Source organism: Delphinapterus leucas, chromosome 11, assembly GCF_059928025.1.
Source record: "Delphinapterus leucas isolate spDelLeu-1000000601 "Yukka" chromosome 11, BTC_Dleu_Yukka2, whole genome shotgun sequence".
NCBI classification, from domain to species: domain Eukaryota; kingdom Metazoa; phylum Chordata; class Mammalia; order Artiodactyla; family Monodontidae; genus Delphinapterus; species Delphinapterus leucas.
The window spans coordinates 54,272,369-54,294,582 of NC_143139.1; the positions used below are offsets into that span (position 1 = coordinate 54,272,369).

Genomic DNA, 22,214 nt, shown 5'->3' on the forward strand with positions numbered 1-22,214 from the left:
AAAGACATTCTTTTTAGTAGCTGTACAATGATTTTTTTTTTTTTTATGGGGAAGCCTGACTTTGTTGGAAATGATTGATAAAAACTTTAGACTGAAAGAAGCAGCTCAGGGAATGGGGATCGAGTCTCACCCACTGGTATTCAGCTACTACCCAACAATCAAAATAATGACCTCTGATTGTTGTCAAGGACTAAACCGATGCCTTTACATAAACTATTTCACTTAACAGTACTGCTGTGGGAGCATTAAATAAAGTAGTTGAGATGGAAGCCCCAGACAACTAACCCTTTCTGCCCTTGACACTCGCAATTGTGCCCCCACTATATACCCCAAAGCCAGTAGAATTAATCGCATTATATCCATTATCCATGTTTATGTTAGTGATCATGAGAAGTCCCAGACTCACACCACTGGAGCATTTAAGCAGCGCTCTTAATCCCCTCTCCTCGAGCACGAGGAAACAACGAGGGAAGAAAAAGTCTCTTGCCTCTTAGGCAGTTCCAGACTTTTCCCCGGACTCCCTCCCGGCCAGCCGTGGCGCACTAACCCCCTTCAGGCTGTGTTCATTCCGCCAACCCCAGTCCTCTCCCTGCGCTCCGACCGAAGCCCGAGTCTCAGCTCCCAGCCCCTCCCGCCCCGGCGGGTGAGCAGACAAGCCTCTCGGGATGGTGAGTGCCGGTCGGCCCTGATCCTCTGTGCGGGAATCTCCCCGTTTTGCCCTCCGCACCCCTGTTGCTGTGCACTCCTCCGCGGCTTCGAAGCTCCCCCCTCCGCCTCCCACAGTCTCCGCCCGCGAAGGGGCTTCCTAGTGTGTGGAAAGCTTTCCTCCTTCACAGCTCCCTCCCACTGGTGCAGGTCCCGTCCCTATTCTTTTGTCTCTGTTTATTCTTTTTTCTTTTGCCCTACCCAGGTACGTGGGGGGTTTCTTGCCTTTTGGGAGGTCTGAGGTCTTCTGCCAGCGTTCAGTAGGTGTTCTGAAGGAGTTGTTCCACGTGTAGATGTATTTCTGGTGTATCTGTGGGGAGGAAGGTGATCTCCGCGTCTTACTCTTCCGCCATCTTCCCGGAAGCCCGTTCAGAGGCCTGAGCAGTGGGAGCTGCAGCCCTGACGCCGGCAGAGGCCTGAGGCCCAGTCGGTCCTCAGCAGGGAGTGGCAGGATGGGCAGTGGGGCGCTTTCAGCACCGTCTGCGGCCTCGGGTTGAGGCGCAGTAACTTCGGGAGCTGTAGCAGTCCGTTCACCGTGAAATTCCTCTGAGTGACTACTTTCTGAAGGCTGGACACCCGTTGTGTCTTTCCCCTTCTTAACAAGCTTAGAGTTCATTACCGGTTCATGAACCATCATGAGTACACCCTTGTGTATCCCCATGACTTCCTTGTCCTCATTCTCCCTATCGTACTTACTTGGCCAAATCGAAGCCTGCTAAACGTAACTGTCTGTCTCTTCTCTCTATATTTTCACCCACAGCTCAATGTGGATAGAGACAAACACTCAACTACACCAACTGGTGTTCCATAATTTCATGACCTTGGACTTCAAGTGGGCCCTTAAAGTTGCCTGGTAATCTACATTGCACTCTCCTGATCCATCCATTCTTCTGCTTCTCGCAAGCCTCCAACACTCCCTGAACCTCACTCTCAGCTTTCTATTTCACTGAGAAAACTTTAAACAACCAGTTAAAATTTCCAAAAGTTCTCACCACCACATTTACTCAGCTACCAACATCAGAACCCACATAGTCTACCTTCCTACCTGTTAACAAAGATAAATTTTTTGTGCACCTGCCTAAAGCCAATTCCTCTGTGTCCTCAGTTCATCTCTCTTTCTTACTCATAGAAGTACTCTGAAGTTCTTTCCTCTCTCTCCTATATCATGTATTGTTTTACTCTTAGATCATTTCTACTAATATGTAAACATGCTACTTCTCCCATCTTAAAAGCAACAACTAAAAAAATTTAAAACTTCTTTTGATGTCATATCCTGACATCTACCCCTTTCTTTGTTCTCCTTTGCAAAAAAAAAAAAAAAACTTCTAAAAAGAGTTATCCATGTTTATTGTCTCCAATGTCTCTCTTAATCCCATTCTAATCAGGCTTTTACCCTCACCCTCCAACTGAATTTCTCTTGTCCAAGGTCTGCAATGGTTTCCGTGTTCCTAAATCCAGTGTTCAGTTCTCAGTCCTCATTTGACCAGACTTAACTGCATTTAATACAGTTTATTCCTGAAATGTTTTCTTCACTTGGCTTTCAAGACATATCATTTTTTAGGTTGTCCTTTTATTTCACTGGCCATTTCTTTTCAGTCTCTTTGGTTGGTCTCTCCCCAGCCTCTTAAAGATAGTGTGCCTTAAGACTCAATACTTTGCTTTCCTTCTCTTCATTATATAAACTCATGACCTTCATAAGTTCAGCTGGTATTAGGTCTTTAAATACCTGCTCTACCTTCAACTCCTAAATTTACATCAACCGTCCAGAGTTCTCTCTCAACTCCAGACTGATATACCCAATAACCTACTCAGCATCTCCACTTTGAAATCTAATGGACTCCTTAAACTTAACCTTTAAAATTGAATTTCTAGTTTTTCACCCAAAACCTGCTACCTCCAGTTTCCCCATCTCAGGTGATGACAACTTCATCTGTTTAGTTGCTCAGCTAAAAAATTAGAGATATTCTTGACTCATTTTGCTCCAACCACACTGGAGTGCTGGCTCTTCTTTTACCATTCAAGGCAAGTTTCCATTTTAGAGCCTTTGCAAAAATGTTCCCTTTGCCTAGAATCCTCTCTTAGCTCTTACATGTGCTTCCTCAATTGTTATCTCCTCAATGAAGCCAATTATAATTACTCCATTTAAACCTCTAGCCCATTTGCTTTGTCCCACCTATAGTTTTCCCAGTTCCCCCATTCCTTTTTACCTTTTTCCCATAGCACCAATCACCTTCTAACATACCATGCAATTTACTAACATATTATGTATTTCGTTTATTATCTGTCTCCCCTTTGCTAAATTCTAAATTCCTCAAGGGCAGGGATCCTTGTTTGTTTCGTTCACAAATGTATCTCAAGTGCCTGGAACAGCACCGGGCACATGGTAGGTGCTGCAGTAAGTATTTCTTGAGTGAAAGAATAAACTCTCACCACAATATTATGAGGAAGGCACAATTCTTTATCAGATGAGGAAACTGAAGCTTAGAGAATATGAGGGTCACACTACTTGTAATGGCAGGACCAAGATTCCAATCCAAGCCTCTCTCCCTAGAGTTCCCACTCACTATTCCATACCAAATGGTGTTTGCCCAAAGTGGCCAGAGGACAAAGGGGATACAAAGATGAAGGATGCCATGGGGAGTTGAGGGAGAAAGGGAAATAAACCTTTGTGTGCCAAGCTAAACAATTTGGACTACTTTCCACAGAAGAAGCTCTGAAGTAAATGGCTACATAGTTACATCCATATTTTGGAGAGATAACTCAGACAGCTACCAAATGGAACACTGGAAACCAACAAATCACCAGCAGAGAGAAACACCAATTTTAATGGGTCTTAATCCAACTCTAATATTTCCACAGCTAAAAATGACTCTCCTTATACTAATTCATTAGTCCATGGTTCATTTAATCTGGTCCCCACTTTAGAAAAAGTCTGACACAGCATAAATAGTTATGAAATTATACTTTATTCATATATATTAAATATTGATAAACAAACATATTACTTTCCATTTGGGTACAGTCACAATTGTCAGCAATATTCTGAAGCACCAGGCATGAGATGAGATGAGATGCTATGTTTTTATCACGGGACAAGTCATATCGCCTGACACACTCAAGTGCTGTCTGACATGCCATCATAGCGGTGGCTCAGAAGGCATAGTCTCAAATAGGCAGCAACTGGATGGCATCATTTCATTTATCAGCATTCATTATATCATCAAGTGAAATAAATGCACAACCCACAGGGTCTTGCTTAGGTCAGCTGCCTAGTTGGTCCCTGAGATAAAGCCTTGTAATCACATAGACTTGCCTAGTGAGTCAGAAAAAAAAAAGGGTCAAGTGAAATAGTCACAGGATACAGGAATTATAAATAACACATAAATTAATAGATACTCATTTTCATGACATAAAAGTTACTATTATAAATACTTTGATTGATAAGTCTAAATATATATTCCCCATATAAATAATGTAAAATATTAAATATTAATAAATAGATTTAGATTTAAAAATTCAAATATTGCAGGCAGGCAGGATTATTTCGACGCTCTCTGGCCTCGAAACAGATTCTGACTTCTCCTCCGCTTTCTGAGGTTAGATCTTGGCGACAGGTCCTTCATCACTTTGATGAGTTCACTTATGGCTTTGCGCTGGATCTGCAGATCATCTACCTATTGGGAAAGAAAACAGCAAAATTAATTTCAGGCATACAAATCATTAGGATATTCTGCTGTCATGGTCAAAGAAAGTAGAAGTATTCCTTTAAAATAAATTATTTTCACTAGCAATATATTACCTTAATATGTAATGTTGGTTTCTTCAGTGATTAAGACTAAAATTATAATTAAATTGCTAGTTGTGCTGTAACATGGTGGGACACATTACATATCCTTTAATTTACCACTACAGAATTCTGAAAATTATATAGCAGAAAGACCCCTGAAGTAGTGACAAAAAAATGTGTGTTTGAATTCTGTGTGTACAATACATGTGACTTTAGTCACTTAACCTCTCCAAATCTCTGTTTTCTCCTCTGAATGATGAGGAGATTGTTTAGACAACCTCTAGGCTCTCTACCACTTCTATCACTTTGTACTTAATCTTTGCTATAAGTATCAAATGAGTTACTATAGCCAATGGCTCTCACCTTTGGTGTGTAGAAGAATAACCTGGAGACCTAATGAAGAACTCAGACACCCAGGTGTATGAATTCAGACTAGGCCTGGGCCATTGTGTAGTTACTAACACCACCAGGTGATTCAGGCACCACCAAAGTTTGAAAACCACTGGTATAGGTTCAGTACTTTGTAAACACCAAGTCCAAGTCAGATGAAAATCATTAATTTTTAATTTCCCCCAAATTAGGTCAGTCTCATCATTTCCATAATGGGATTAAAAATAAACACCGATCATATTTACATGGCAATAATCAATTACTGGTATATAACACTTAAAATTAGGAATGAAAGCAAATTTCCTGGTACCCTGCCTTCCATTCCAGCAAATTGAAGTATTTTCTCACTCTACCCAATAGGACCATTTAGGTGAAGTCATGCTTCATAAAATGAGGACCATTTACTTTTATCTTTGCTCTGCCACTAGATGTCTTTCTAAAGCTGGAAACACTGCAGCCACCTTGCCACATTTCGGAGAATGACTAGGCTACAGGACTAAAAGGCATAACATGCCTTAAATACGTTCGCAATTGAGCAAAAAAAGACAATGGTTGAGAGCTCACTCAGGACTGCCCATTGTGAAGCAGGAGGCTTGGAGCTTCCAGAAGGATGGGACCAACGGTTGTTTTTTTTTTCAAGGCCCAGTTACAGCAGAATAGAAAAGTTTCTACCGGGTGTGTGTTTACAAGTGATAAATTGAACTTTCCAGTGTTCAAAGCATCACCAAGAAACTAAGAGACTCATCCAGGACTGAACAGCAAGCCAGAGGCAGCACTGGGCTAGGAATAAGTGCTTTTTCATCCTCTAGCCTGCAACCAATGGATATCTGCTGAACACCGGAAAACATTACCAGTGGAAGTAGTAATGATCTTATAATTTTTCCAAGCCACTCTCATACCATCGAACATACTGGAGACTAGAGCAATCTTGAAGAGCAGCACTTATTTCATTTCCTAGGAGCTTATGTGAGATTGCTGAGAGGCAGACCCAGTTATAGGGAGAGCTGGGCACAAATCCTGAGAGCACAAGTCATAACGGGACCCCTCCTCTTCTCATTCAAGCCTATTTATACCAAAGCCAACCCCCCCCGCCCCCCAAAAAATCTGGAGGCCTTTGTCTCTTAGATGAAATTTTGGAAAATGTGACGTCTTTATGCTTCAAAGTTATTTTTCACCTTCTAGAAACCATAACTTTAAAGACTCAAGGCAATTTGATAAGATAAAGCTGAGGAGCCTAAGGATTTCTCCAGCCAAGATGTTCTAGTATCCAAAAGTTGATAGGACAGTTCTTTCATAAAGTATAAATTCTACCTATTTTCTTTTCTAAAAACAAACACTCTCACCTCTACTTGGGCTGCACAATCTGAGAGGTTGACCAGAGTCTGGCTGTAGGAGGGCCTTTGTCTCCTCAAAGGCCATACCTTTCTCCTAACTCATTCTCATTTTCTGTCCATGGCATTGTAGAATTTTAGAGCAAAGGAGACCATAGAAATTATAGTGAACCCAACAGGCTCCTTTTAAGATGAGGAAACAGCCCCAGCCAGGCCTGTGATTCATCTGAGATCACACATTTCTTTGGTGGCTGAGCTAGGAGCCACCCTCCCACTTCTCCCCCCAACCCTCCCACTGCTTTTTCCATTAAGATATGCAACATCCTATTCAAAGCAAGAGAATTTCCAACACACAAACAAGGGGCAATGGGAGAACTGCTTTTCAATACTCCCCCCACTTCTTCCCTACTTCTTTCTCACTGATTTGTTCATTCGCCTATCTTTGTGCTGTAGACATAATTCCAGTATTTTCCCAAATCACAAATTTAAGTGACTCGCATAACTGACTTTGCAAAGCCACCCAAAACACAAACAGAATTGGTAAAGAGGGGTTTTGGCCACAGGTTCATTTCATAGCTTTAACAGCTGTACCCAGTAGCTAATTTCTACTTTCTGGGAATGAAGTGCTTTGCAAGAGCCTCTGCAATGAAACCAAAAAAAAAAAAAAAAAAGAATTAAGATCATCTCACCGGAATTTGAATCAGCTTTTTGAAGTCATCCAGTTTCTCAGAGCTGCCATTTAAGAACTTCTGAAACATGTCCTGCTTGATGATATCCATGCTCCTTTGAATGATCTGGTTACCTTTTAAGTTTTCAAAGAGTTTGAAGTAGAAGGAGACGATTTGGCTCTGAATTATTTTTTTGTCACTCTCCTTGGGAGAAAAAGGCACAAAGAGAAGTTGATGTGAATTTATCCATCAGAAAATAAGCAATAGGAAAATTAGCCAAGTGGAAATGTTCAGCTTACATCTTTCCAATTCTCCAAAATTTCTAAGAAAAGAGGCCCACCACCAGCTACATCTGGGTTACTTGCATTCTGAGAAAACAAAACAAAACAGGAAAAAATTGGTTTACAATCAGTCCATAAATTGCCCTAAAACTGTACTTCAAGTTTTATTGAACTTGGATGCTGACAGTGTTCACTGATTTTCTTTTCAACACTCTGTTTAGTTCTAACAATGTTTTCTCAAAAGCTATCATGTTGGATACAGCCAAAGACTATCATGCTATTTTAGCTTTCTTATTTACTAATATAACTTCACAAATGAACTCAACAAGGCTGATGATACTTCGGTTGTCCCAAATAACTATAGTAAGGGACAGAAAGTATTTTTAGGTCTAGTGAAAAACCCCAGCAAAGCCATCTCACTATAAAATACTGCCCCGCTATGGTACAGGTTTCTATAACCTCTAGCTGTGCCCTCCTATAAGATATTATGTCAGCTTTAAAAGATAGCTCCAGCTGTAATTATAGTAGCTAAATTTTGGACATATAATAAAATATTTAAAATGCAAAAAACTATTTTAATTAACCATAAGTAAAAATTTTAAGAAACTCATAAAATGAAAGAAAAAAATTTTTAAATAGAAAGCAGATTAAACTCCTACAAAAAAATCTCAGCAAATGACTACTCCAAGAGTAATTCACAGACAATCTGGATGGGACAGTAAAATTTTAAAACCACTTTTTGGAGAAAAACACCTGTAAGTGATTTTTTTTTAAGCCAAAGCTTTAAGGACCTCATCTTCTTTAATTGATCAGTTATTTCAAATGACCATTTTTAAAGCTAATCTTGACCTTCCTTTGACTGTCACCATCATAGCAGCCTGAGAAATCAGAAAGAAAGACCTAGTCATTTTTTCAGTAGGCATACTACTTGACATCATAATTAAACGGATTCTCATCACAAAATTAGCAATGCTCTAAATTATACCCGTATTATGCCCATCTTTTGGAGGATTCATGAATCCCCACTGAATCTCCATAGCAAATTGAGCAGAGAGTTAAAGCATTATCTAGATCGCTTAGTCAAAAAAACACATCCAGCCAACAAGAGCCACAATAACACCAAGTCTTCTCAAGATGACTGTGGGCTAGAGATGAGAGCCCATCATAGATACAATTACAAGTTAACATTAAACATCAGTCATTTCAACCACAAGCATTATTAAAAGGTCATACTTACAAAATATTCCTTTAGGTTCTGTATTTCTTTAAAAAATGGGGCCTGGCAGTAAGAGCCAGAAGAACCCAAAATCACGCATAGCTGAAAAGCTAAGAAATAACTGGTATATTTCATTGTTTCGGAGAGAGTTAGGTGAAGTAGTTGTAGCTCCTGTATTAAGTTGATCAGGTCCCAAGGACGTAGCTGATCTCTCTTTTCTAATAGCTGATCTGCAGATGATCAGAAGAATGTACTGTGTCTCCTTTTGCTACTGGTATTTATACCTAGTTGAAGTCTCATCAGGATTACGTATTTTCACAAGTTTTTTAAGATGAGATGGTGACAGATAGAGATGCTAGTTAGTTGGTATTAATAACTATGGTTTTGTGGCATTTTGGTGTTGTAGTTAAGAGTTTCCTTTCAACTCCTTGGGTCTTTTGACGAGGAGACAGACCCATCATGCCCACCTGTGCCATTCTTGTGGGATACTTTGAAAGCACTTTCACTTCACACCATCCAGGGATTGGAAATTTTTGTGCACCTCCTCCTTTTGCTCTTGTAAAATGTTGATTCCTCATCCAGAGATTACATTGATCATTCGTTTGTGGTCGGAAGCAAGTAAAAAAGGAAATTCTAGGGGCTCTCAAACCTTTACAAAGGGGGTGCCTCTTAAAATTTTTCTTGCAAATGACCAGAAATCAAGGAAAAGAATGTGGTTAGAAAACCAGTGTGGTAGGAAGCCCTTCATCAAAGATGGTTAATATAATATCTACCACAAATTTATGTTGCTCTGACCAACAATGCCCAACAGAAATATAATGCAAGCCAATTTTCTAATAGCCCCATTACTAAAGGTAAAAAGAAACAGGGAAAAATAATTTTTAAATATATTGTACTTAAACCAATATATCCAAAATACCATTTCAATATGTATCAATACGGAAAAATATTAATAAAATATTATACATTCTTTTTGTTATACTAAATCCTAGAAATCTGGTGTGCATTTTATACCTGTGGTACATCTCAATTTGGACTCACCATATTCAAGCTCAATAGCCATGTGTGGCAAGAGGCTACCATATTGAACAGCAAAGCTCTAGATGATAAATTGTTCCAAATAATCACTAATGATAGATTTTTTTTAAACTTTTTTTTTCCTTTCAGATACAAATAGGATTGTTTTTTCTCCTCTCTTAGTAATTTACTTATGAAATATAGCACTTAGAGATGGCACAGAAGACCCTCCACTATTTGATTCCAGCCCACCTTGCCTTTCAACCTGTACTGTATACACAGCAGTATTGCAGTTATGAATGCAGACTTGAATCCTGTCTCCACTGCTATCTAGCTATATGATTTTGAGTAAGCTTCTTAACTCTTCTGTAGCTAGGTTTCCTTATCTTCAAAGTGAACCTAATATTAGTATCTTCTCCGGGCTTCAGTTGAAAATTGTCAGATGATAATTTATGAAGTGCTAAGAATTTTGCCTATCATGTAGTAAGCACTCAAAGTGATCTATTCCTATTCAGGCACATTGGATGACTAGTCATTCCTAAAAAAAACACACCCTGAGCCCTTGCTCATGCTGTTCCTTGATTTCCCACATCTGTGCCTCTCAGAGTGGCACCCAGCCATCCAAGTCCAGCCTAAAAGTCATTATCTGCATGAGTTCTCTCAAAATGATCCTTCTGAAAAGTCATTTCACATCTTGTCTACAAAGGTCTAGGAAAGTGGTTCACACTTTTCTTAGAGTCTTGAACCCTCAATCTCATATTAGAGTTAGTTATGTATCTTCTCCTAATCTAGGGACTGAGTTCCCTAGAATCAGAAATTGTTTCTGTTCCGTAACACAGTTTTCTTCCCTAAAAACATTGTAGCGTGGAGATTTGTCCACTGACAGCACTGAATAAAAGTGAACTTGAATGCTTAATTCAGGGCCTACTCTTCCCTCAAGCTAATTTTCTTCAAGTTCTAATCCCAATGCTATCAGAACTAACCTGTAGGAAACTCGTTTTTAATTAAAGAGGGTTCATGATTAATGTTGGAAACCTGATGCTATGTCTCTTTAGCCAACCCCTGCTTACTGGGGCAATTCCATGTATTATTTTATGTGAAAAAGGCCTGAAAACTGTTTGAGAGGTTATCTTCCCAAAGAATAAACAAAATCAAAAAGTGTTTGTGGGACCAAAGCCTCACATCAAGCAAGTGAGGAGTGTCAAATTACACTGCTGCCCACAAAGCTCTATTGTATCGCTCCTCAAGGAAAAAGACAGCCCAGATAAAGTGCTTACAGGGTGACACTGTGACAAGAAACCCTTTCCAAAGCCTTGAGACAAGTGCAGGCACTCAATACTATCCAGGAAACCTATGACCAAACTCCAAGATACTGTAAGGAATGTTACCAACGTTCTGGAAAGAAGTAAAAATTTGTTCTGCTCATCCCTTGATCTATCCACTGGAATATGGTGCTGGGGGTGAGGAGTTAAGAATAGCGAGGTCAAAAAAAAAAAAAAAAAAAAGAATAGCGAGGTCCATAATTGGGAATTACACTTTGTCTGGGGGTTTGTAAATTGCAAATCCCTATTCAAAATCATATGCATATATATATATATATATATACACACACACACATTAGGGATATGTTTACAACATGGCCAGATGTATAGAATTAATAAATACATGGCTAAAATTCAAGCTCTAATAGCTCTTGATGGCATGACCAAGCACAGCACAGAATTAGGGAATTACAGAGACTATCTATGGCCTATTCTCTCATTTTTTTTAGATTTGTAAATCAAGACCCAGGAAAAAAACAAGTTGCTGTGCTTAAATTCATTCAACTGGACAATGTAGAGCTCAGTCTAGAGCCAAGACCTTTTCCTTAATCTACCTGTCCCCAATCAATAGCCATCAAAACTACTGTATGTACCAATAACTGTGTTAAATATGGGAATTCAAGTAATTACATCCTATCAGGCTTTGATTCTGGGACTTTTTTTTTTCTGTAGAATTTGTGAGATAATAGTCACTCTTTAATTCCTTAAAAAATAGTAAGACTGCAAATAAAAGCTTTGAAATTATTGGTTAGACATCCCAGCAGGCCCAACTTCGTGGACATAAGACCTGTACAGTCTATCAGGACCCCACACTTAGAGGAGCCCACATTTGGTTTAATGCTTTGTTGTTACCTTGTTGAAATTCCTAATAATTTTTAAACAAGCGGCTCCCATTTTCATTTTGCACCAGTTCCTGCAAATTCTGTAACTGGTCTTGCATCCCAGGCTGGAAGTGAATCACATCCTATGAGATTTTCATCTTTCAACATATGATTTTGGGGTTCAGAATGTTGTCACTACAATAGTATATGCTTTGATCTTTTCCTGTCTTGTCAAGTTTACAAAAAAAGATGTTTCTCTCTCTTTTCTGCCTGTAAAACACCTTCTGTTGCACATGCAAACTAGAGGTTTCACACTTTGTTGGTTCAGCCAACACTGAGACTGCAGAATCATTCACCACCAAGATATCCTTTAAAAGTTTTTCAAACCCACCAGGAGCCAAAGTGTGAGCAAATTACTAAAACGAAGGGACTGAAAACTTTCTTTTTTCCCTTCAGCCAGACTTCTTTCTGAAAACTGGTGATGGTTATGCATTAAGCGTCAGCAAGATTTTCGATCGTATCTCATGCTATCCTCAGCCCTCGCTGAGTAGGCAGTCGTAAGACAAAACTTACACCTTTGTTGCCCTTTTTCCTCTGTGGTCAGCAGTCCTATCCCTAGCGCTCACAACCAAATTATCACATCCAGACTTTGGGGTAGGTTTCTTCCACCGAGTATGAGTCAATATTGGATCTGTGCCCCACGCTGCCTTGACCCTGGGAACTCCTGACATCATGCAAGCTGAGCCTACGGAATAAAATGATATTCAGAGTGGAAATCCACGCGGAGTCAGATTTTCCCCGAAATTTGACTCAAAACTCCCGTATGTTAGAGGAGAGTTTTCTGAATCCCCCCTTTTCTTTCATGCCATCTGGACAACTTTGAGACTTGAGTCAAAGAATATAGAAGACATTATACTTATGTAGTACCATTATCAGCTTACAATATTTTCAAGTTTATGTCAAATGGGATTGTATACTGTTCATCTAGGGATTCATGTCATGCTTTGAAGATCATATTTTTAGTGCACAAGGAATTTTAAAGCATCTACTAAGTGCTAAGTACTGTGATTGACACAGGGTTATTAAAGAAGGATGGGACAGTTTTGTTGGGAAAATATTTGTTTATATCCTAATATCACTCAATTAGTAAGTCTTTGTTGAGCACCTACTCCATGCCTATAGCCCTAGAGGTTACAAAGAAGTTAACAGTGAGGCAATCTGGCAGGAGCATATGTCACCACATTGGTAGCTAGGATTGATTCCACTGTTCTGATTACTGGGTAGGTATCCATATTCTCCCTTTTTCTCCACATATGTACATCCTTCCTAGGGTGTTCATATAAGTGAAGAGGACTGATTATTGCATAGAGAGTAAAACACATACCTGACATATATATTGCATTCCCTCCTCCTATACCCATGGCAGGCATCACTAGTTAGCCATGGTGTTCCTTCCTACTAAGTTTAGATGTAGACTCTGAATCCTTTTCAACACTGAAATCTACCAATTCATTATGTGTTTCATTATCTATTTGTCCCCTTGGGGCAAAGGTTTACTTGTTGCTGTGCCTCATAGCGAGATGCGTTCTTACAAATTACAAAGAAGTAAAAATTATGATCTCTTCCTCCAAGAACATTAGTATTAGAGAAGAAAAATTACAATTCATGAAGTAATATAGGGGAAAGACCTCTGGCCTGAGAGGAAGGAGTCCCAAATTCTGGTCCTAGAATCTACCACTGGTATGTGGGATTTTGAGCAAAGCCTTTACCCATGCTTTACATCTCAACATCTTAAAAAGAAGAGTTGGATCTAATGAATTGTTTCCTGCCATTTCTAACATTCTATGTTTCTACGACTGTGATTTATGAGGAATATATTACTGAGAACTAATATTATATGAGATAGAGAGTCCAACAGGCTTAGGAATTCAAAGAGAAATACAGTTGTCCCTTGGTATCACAGGGGACTGGTTCCAGAACCTTAGTGGATACTAAAATCCACAGATGCTCAAGTCCATTTTATAAAGTTGCATAGTTCAGTGGGCCCTCCGTATGTGCGGGTTCCACATCTGTGCATTCAATCAACTTCCAAGAATAATACAGAGGGCCAATTGTAATTGTCTGAAAGATAGAAAAGTTGAGGAATTTCATGAATGGATTGAATTTTAATTTCAGTTGAATTTGAGCTTTTAATTTTAATTGAGCCTTGAAAGATGTATGGAATCTGTAAGGTCAAATGTAAGGTTCACCATTTGTGCTTAACTCCGGGGCCACATGCTTCTTTTTGCAATGATGTCAAAAAGCGAGTTGCCCTCTGGATGGCCCCTGAAATGGCACTAAGCTTTGAAAACGTGTGCATCCAAAGGAGAATTAACCATTCTATCTCCCATCGTAAAAGTTCCATACAACAGACTGGCAGATTTAGATTTTCCCCAGGTTAACTGGAGGAAGAATTCTGAAACCATAAACATCCAATGAATAATAAGTTTTTTTTCTAAGCCAGGGTTTCACAAGTCATTATTACTGTGTCCTTAATCCCTGAACCAATTCATTAACTACTCGAACCAAATTCCCATCTGTTAGTTTTTCAAATGGAAATTGTTTTTAAAGGTTATAAAATTATGTAGGAGCTTTTAAATAAAAAATCAGACTATCCAGAAGGGCACAAGAAAAGAAAAAATAATCTATGACTTCACTATCTATGGGTAAATACTCTTAGCATTTTGACCCAAATTCTTTCATATTTTTTCTAATACTGTATCTAGCTCAAAATTATTCCTTAATAAACTTCTGTGTTTATTATAAAGTATGAAGAAAAGTAGCCTACTGATTATGTCCAAAGACTCTGGAATCAGGCTTCTTGGATTCAGTTATGACTTTGCTCTACACTGTTGAGTTGAAGTGAGATACTTAACTTCTCTGTGCTTCAGTTTTCTCATACATAAAAAGGTGATATAAACAGTAGCTGTCTCAAAGGACTACATGAGTATAAATTAGGTTAATATGTGCAATGACGCAATGCCTGACATATAATAAGAGCTCAAATGTGTGGTCAACATAACTAGTGCCTTCCAATATACAGATCTCAACTTCCTGGCACATGGAATAAAACACTTCACAGCCTCTTGCAGTTAAATGGGATCTTGGGACATTTTCTGGCCAGTCTAGTTGGAGTCTAAGTAATGTGTGTCACTTCTGGGCCAAGACTAAGTAAAGCCCCTGGGAAACCTTCCAGCTCTCTCCTCCCTTGCTGGAGCGACGGTCGAGGTCATAGGTTTTGAGAGCATGAAACATGCGAGATGGAATACATATGTTACCTCCACTTTCTTTCAGAACCCGTAAAGAGATAAAAAGGTTATAATGCCTCAAAGAGAAAGAGAATAAGACAACAGTAGGTGATAAATGTCAATAAAGTTATGGAAGATGGAAAGAGAATGAGCAAGTGATAACTGACCTCAACTTTAGATTTCTCTGTGACAAGTACCACAACAAGCTGAAAGGAACTCAACAATCTGAAAATCAGTTCACATGGTAGATTTGAAGAAGATTCAAGAATTGGGCTATGAATCACCTTTGAAAGAAGAAGCTCAAGGTAAGATTGAAAATAGAACAACCTTGAAAATACATACATATAAGATGTAGTTAGATCCCTTCTAGCTAATTCAGCCAGGCCACTACCCATGCCACACTTGGTTTGAAGATTGAAAGTTTGTTTTTCAGCAAGGTTCTAGATATCTAACACAGCCAGGGAAGAAGTGAAGTACCTTGATAAGATTAGGATTTAATTAAAAGTCATCATACTGAACAGTGAGACCACTAGGCTTCCAAAATGCTTACTCTATTAGACTTACATCCCCCAGGCAGGTGACTAGAAGATTTCTCTCTTGAAAAACTGCCCAGCCCAAAGGAAAAGATATACTGACATTTGAAGTATCCTTCAAAAAAGCACACTAGTTTCAAGTCTTACCCTATGAGAACGCATGTAAGTCAAGAAGCTCCATCTGGGGCTTCCCTGGTGGCGCAGTGGTTGAGAATCTGCCTGCTAATGCAGGGGACACGGGTTCGAGCCCCGGTCTGGGAGGATCCACATGCCGTGGAGCAGCTAGGCCCATGAGCCACAACTACTGAGCCTGCGCGTCTGGAGCCTGTGCTCCGCAACAAGAGAGACCGCGATAGTAAGAGGCCCACGCACCGCGATGAAGAGTGGCCCCCACTTGCCACAACTAGAGAAAGCCCTCGCAAGGAAACGAAGACGCAACACAGCAAAAATAAATAAATAAATTACTAAACTCCTACCCCCAACATCTTCTTTAAAAAAATTTTTAAAAAAGCTCCATCTATGCATATAAGACACCTTCCAATAATTAGGACTTCATTATTACATATGAAAACATGAATGACCACAAAATACTTTAGAAAACACTTTAGGATAAAAGATAAAATTCAAAGAAACAAATAGAGAAACATTTTTGGAGGAAACAAAGCAGAAGAAAAAAACTGCAAAAAAATATTTCTTAAGTAAGAGAAGATTCATGAAACAAACAATTAGAGAAAAAAGAATCTCTTAGAACTTAAAACTATAGCAACGGAAGTTTAAAAAGTACTAGAAGGGTTGAAATGTCAATTTGAGGAAATCTCCAAGAATAAACAAAATGACCAACAGCTGGAAAATGTAAAGAAAATTACAAAAACTTCTAAAGAAATGATTCAGGAAGTCCAACACATATATAAGAAAAGCTCCAGAAAAAGAAAAACAATTAAAGGAAGACAATTATCAAGGAACTTTAAGAAAATTTCTCATAGCTGCAAAACATCAGTTTCCAAATGAAAAACCCAATGAATTCCTAGCAAAATGAATTTAAAACGACAGACCACAAGGTATATCATTAAATTTCAGAGACTAGTAAACAGAGAAGATTCTCAAAGTTCAAGAGAGAAAAGCAGGTCACATACAAAGGATAAGGAAACAGAATGTTGTCAAACTTCTCAATGGCAATTCTGGAAGCTAGAGACTGATGGAACAGTATGTTCAAATATTTGAATAAATCAGAATAAAATCATGTCCAGACTTGAATTTTATGCTCAGCCAAGCTATCAATCAACTGTTAAGATAAGGACACTTTTCATTCATGCAAGATCTCGTAACTTTATTTCCCATGTACGTTTTCTCATGAAGGATCTTGAGAAAGCTGAGAAAGTATTTAACCAAAATAAAAAACTAAATCAAGGAAGAAGACCTGGGATCCAGGAAACAGAGGCTCCAACACGGGAAAGAAACTATGGGATTTTCAAGCACGTTATGAAGATAGATGTGCAGCAGACCTACAGGGCAACCAGCACTTTTTGGAACTAAAGGACTGAGGAGTTCCTGAGGGATGCTTCCAAGAAAAAAAAAATGTAACTAAATGTGTTTCACTATACTATAAAAAATTTTCATCCCTATCAGAGTTTGGAGTGAGGAGATGGTAAATTAGTGATGGGTATGTGGAAAACTAAGAAAACCAACCAAACAACACCAATGATTAACTCCAAGAAAAACAAATGTTTTGCAAGAACAAAATTTACCTAATCATAATAATATAAACTTTACTCTGAAAAATGTAGTATAGCTATAAATGGAAGATAGGAGAGAGGGGAGGCTGAGTGTATGTATATAGGGTAAAGTAAGTCAATCATAATTTTCTGTGGTAGGAAGTATACAGATGCTATCTAAAGTGGGGGAAATGCACTGTAAGACACTTTTAGTGATACAGAGCTAAGTAGAAATTGAGCTAAGAATGGAAGCTAAATGAATTGAAAGTGATTATCTTGGAAGTGTGCTTCAGAAATAGAAATGCATGGATCAGACAGCTGCTGACTTTTTGTCATAAGCTTTATAGTATTTACAAAGTTTTATAGTTCCCAAGATACCTTGTAGCCCAAGGCCCCTGCCATAAATCACATTGGTAGTAGAGACTATCTGACACAGCCCAAGGCCCCAGTAAACAATGATACTCTTATCAGGAAGGACAGTCCAAAGGCTTTGGTGCTACCTCCCTGCTGCTGAGAGCAAAGACCACATCTCTCTGCAAACAAGGTTAATCCATTACTGCACTGCTGTAACTGTGTTTTCTTTTTATATTATTTCCTCATACCCAAATGACAAATAGGAAAATGATGTTGATAAAATGTGGAATTCATTTTGGTTCATACTGGAGTTTTCCCAGCATGTTAATCAAGTACAATCAAGTACAAGTTTTCTCACCGTTAGGAGGAAAGCCTTAGCAATATTTGAAGACCTTAAGGAAAAAGTCAAAAGTTAGAGAAGTGTTTTACTTTAATGCAAATAGTGCTAAACTTTACACTAGTTGGGAAGAGGCAAGTGCAGGTGAAGAAGCTGAAAAGATTTTCCCTCCTGTTAAAAAACAATGGGTTAATAAAAATGGTTGCACCCCAGATAGCATTTCGAATTGGGATGAAAATGTTCTCTATCAAAGGCAAATGTCCCACGTCTCAAAGGAGGAAGGTCCAGCCCAAGTTGTAAGGTTACAAAGGATTGATTCACTGTGATGATAGATGGAAACTTCCCCAGAGATTTAACAATGCTTGTATTTTAATTAGAATTTTTATTTGTTTTGTTGATACTCTGATTATAAAGTTCAGTAAGTATTGAATGGACTGTCCCACACCTTATTGTCCCCAAAGGCCCTGTTATTTTTCATTTGAGATTTTTTAGAACGTGAGGTTTTTCAAGAAAATATAAAGTGTTAAAGCAGCAATACCTTTACATGTCTTACTTTGATAAAAGTAAAATCATTTTAAAAACTATTCTTTAAATGATAGATGTAGTCATTATTGCTACTTTGTTGTGGTTATTAAGGGTGAGCCTCACGTATATGTTATAATTTCCCAATTTAGCTGAGGTCATTATAAGCAGAACAGTATGTAAATTGAAGGCTTCTAGCCTCAATGTGAAGACTGCAAAGTCCAAGAAAATCTCAACAAATCTGTATTTAGCCTCAGGGAAATGGACCTTAGAGATAAAACTTTGTACAGCCAAATATTTCTGTGAGTAAAATAATGGTACCTAACAGTAAGAGCTACCCACAGTAAGTGCTTTATGTACATCAACTCCTTTAATTATGACAACCATTTAAGAAAGATAAATTTATTTTCATTCTATAGAGGAGAAAAGTGAAGCTTTTCTAGTCCAAAGTCACAGCGTTAATAAGTGACAAAGCCAGTTGTGGCTGAATCCACTGCTGGGGCTCTTAACCATCCTGCTCCAATGAAGCTAGAAATTGATCATGGAATGTCTACTAATCGCTAATTTGGTCCTGAAAGCTTGAGGCATTCAATATTATATCATTTTGGGCTTCCCTGGTGGTGCAGTGGTTGAGAGTCCACCTGCCGATGCAGGGGACACGGGTTCGTGCCCCGGTCCAGGAAGATCCCACATGCCACGGAGCGGCTGGGCCCGTGAGCCATGGCCACTGAGCCTGTGCATCCGGAGCCTGTGCTCTGCAACGGGAGAGGCCACAACAGTGAGAAGCCCGCATACCGCAAAAAAAAAAAAAATTATATCATTTAGGGTTGTTTGTTCATATGTATTAAAAAACAACTCTGACTAATATGTTAAAAGATAACACTTATTGAAGGTATAAGGAGGAGTTCATGGATGGATGACAAAGCTGAAGAACCATGTTCAAAACAGGTAAGCTGTACCTGGCAATCCCAGGTCTCAGCCCCAGAAACTACTCAATACTTTTGCACGGCACCGTGAAGGAATGAATCTGGAAACTCTAATGCTTCTGTTCCCATCTTGGCATTCCTGCTCCAGAATCAAACCCAGAGGGAGTGAGTCAAATTGATTCATCTTGTGTCAGCTGACTGTCCTTTGGTAGTCAATCCTTAGTCATGAGGAAAAAAAAGAAATATGGTAGAAGGATCTTCCAGGTACTCCTTTGCATTTCATGGTGGGAGTGCAAGAAACCCAGATTTACCAGCCTGACTACACATATTAAGGATGATGAGATTCTCCAAAAGAAAGCAAAATCGCCATTAGGAAGAGAGAAGATATTTGATTGTCAAAAGGGGAAAAATGACCTCTACGGGGATTTTCAGAGGACCTCATGGAATGGCAAAACCTTCAGTGGAATTTATGAACTATCTTTCTTTTTGACATTCTAGGACAATCCTTGAAACTTTTAGCACTTGAATAAGCAACAGCAAAGAAGCTCATCATTGCAGTGGCTGCTCAGATACTGAATCAGCTTATGTACATTCCACCTGGGAAGGCTTCTGGAGCTAAGACTGACTTGACAAACACCACACCTGTTTCTTCTTCCTGGTGCAGAGGTCACCTACATTTCCAAGCTTTCCTTTCAGTTGTGTGTGGACATATGACTGAATTCTAGCCCATAGAATATGAGTAAAAGTGATGTTTTCCACCCTCCATGTTCAGTCCTCCATTATCCTTCTCTGTTTACCAGCCCGATACAAATGCACACAGTGATCTCACAGTCCAAATACTGAAGACGGCAGAGTCACAGAATGAAAGGATCCCAGTTCTGCAAGAAGAAAGATACCTGCTGCTCTGATACATATATTTTGGTATTTACATGAGTAAGAAATAAACTTCTCTTAGGTTTTAGCCATTATACATTTGGTAGGCATTCGCATTACATCAACTAACATAGCTTCTGAAGCCCTGTATCTTGACTACAGCTTTTACCTAAATAAAGGAATGTGTATTTCATCCTTTAAAATAAACATTTTAATGTGTTTTAAAGGCTTTAAAGCAAACACTTACTGCCTGTTCAGACTTGTTTGGCTCTTAAAAACCATTCTCTTCATATTTATAGTAATGCTGAAAGATATTTGCTAATATACTTTCCTCTTAGGAATATCTTCTAGGACTTTTTCAATTTGAGAAGCCTATCAGGCCATTCTGTTCATTTGTTCCTCAACACACTTTCTAATTTTGTTTTTTCACATTCTGATATTTTTCTTTTTTTCCTGTTTTTGTTTGATTGCTTGCTTGTTTTAACAGAATTTTCCTAGTTCCACAAAGGATTTGAGGTGACTGACATTTAAAGGTTCTGCCGATTCTTATCATTTTGAAAGGCAATGGGTACCACACTGCCAAGTCAGAAAACTAAAGTTCTCATCTTTTTTCTTCAAGTAGTCTTGCTTCTTTCCAATTATAGCAGATTTATTACTCCAGACAACGCTAAGCATATGTCAATGTCTTTAATTAAGATTCAGCATCCTCAAACTTGATGATGTATGATATGCCCTTTTTGAAAATTAGAAACATCATTTGCTACTTAGAATCATTGATCATGACTTATATTCTGGTCACACTTCTGATTTCATTGGGAAATTTATTAAACCCACACCAAAAAAAGCACGCCCTGCATCCTCTCAGATCATCTTCTTTCAAAGAAGAAAAAAAAGAGTCAATCTCAAGAGGGGAAAGCTAATGACATATTACAAAGCATTCAGTCTATGCTTCCATTAGGAAAATGAAAAGACTCAAGACGGAAATATTTCTTGTCACTCCAGATGTAATTTGAAGAAGTACTTTTCTAGTCTGCTTTCTCAGCAAGACTAGCTCCACTCTCTTCTATTGGCCTGTGGTCGGGGGTTTCCCCCAAGCTGCCTTCCATCTCTTGGCAATAAGCAGTGACTTGGCTAGTTAAGTTTTCTTTTCAGTCACCTGATAGGATTTCCCAGGACAGAGGTGTCAAGCCAATTTAACTTGACTTCCCTTCTCCTTCCTGTGGGTCACGCTGGGAAAGAAGGAAATTGCTCTTATCTCCCCACCTGGCTTGATGTCATACTTCCTTCTCTGGCACAGCATCTTGGTGCCCTCAGATATTTCAGCCTCTGCAAGAGGACAAAGGCTTTTGGTGACAGCGTTGTTCGGCAGTGTTCTCTGTAGCAGAGTCATGAGGCTGACTTCCTCTTATTTGAAGAACTATAAGAAAACCACCTACAGAGCTCCCAGGGCTGCAACAGTTGGTTTTGCATCTTCCCCCTGCTGAGGTAACCACGCCCACTATTACAGCTGCAACAGCTGAAGCCGAGGAGTAGAAACTGGGCAAAAGTGTCTAAATCCATATGAAGTGGAATGCTCTAAATAACCTCACTGGAAGTTTTGCTCATAAAAGAAAAAATCCAAGTTATCCTCACATGCCTGCCTCACCCATTAGATTTTAAGGTCCTAGAGGGAGTACACTGTATCTGAGCCTCCTTTATCTCTCTCAAAGTGCCAACTTTGCATGGGTGTCCAGTAATGTCCTATAACTCTTGACCACCAGCCTGGAGGACGAAGCCGTCAAGGCCACTTGACCAGGGCTGCAAGCTCAAAGAGACCTCAATTTTTTAGCTGTAGTTTAGTGCCAAATCCATACAGGGAATAGGGTGATACCTCATTATACCTGCTGATTTTAGCTTTACTCTATACCTGCCCTCTATTTTCCTAAGAGCTGTGTTACCGCCAATCACAGAAGCTGCTGCTAATGGTCTTTCACTATTACATATTGTTAACAAACCACTCTCATGAACGATGACTGACTAATGTGGGATTTAAAAAAGTGTTCGTGTCATAACGGCTCCTATTTATATGGTGACCCTCTCTTCCTTGAGAATACAGTCATCTCAAATGTCATTAGTTTTCTATGTTATTCATA

At 39.0% G+C, this 22,214-nt stretch overlaps 1 protein-coding gene across 1 annotated transcript; it reads right to left on the bottom strand.

Annotated features, from left to right (window-relative positions):
• Window positions 1-1,105: 1,105 nt before the first annotated feature.
• On the bottom strand, window positions 1,106-8,760 carry IFNG (interferon gamma). Its single transcript, XM_022571595.2, has 4 exons — window positions 8,400-8,760; window positions 7,181-7,249; window positions 6,903-7,085; window positions 1,106-4,379 (listed from the first exon to the last, which is right to left on the bottom strand). The coding sequence occupies exons 1-4, from the start codon at window positions 8,511-8,513 to the stop codon at window positions 4,245-4,247; spliced, it is 501 nt and encodes a 166-aa protein (XP_022427303.1). The 5' UTR covers window positions 8,514-8,760; the 3' UTR covers window positions 1,106-4,244.
• Between the last annotated feature and the right edge of the window lie 13,454 nt (window positions 8,761-22,214).

Bases quoted from the DNA above. Each gene is read 5' to 3' on its own strand.
- IFNG (XM_022571595.2), bottom strand. From the start codon at position 8,513: ATGAAATATACCAGTTATTTCTTAGCTTTTCAGCTATGCGTGATTTTG. The intron at 7,250-8,399 runs GTAAGTATGACC...TTGTTTTCTCAG, and splicing joins AGAACCTAAAGGAATATTTT to AATGCAAGTAACCCAGATGT. The intron at 4,380-6,902 runs GTGAGATGATCT...CTTTCCCAATAG, and splicing joins AAAAGCTGATTCAAATTCCG to GTAGATGATCTGCAGATCCA.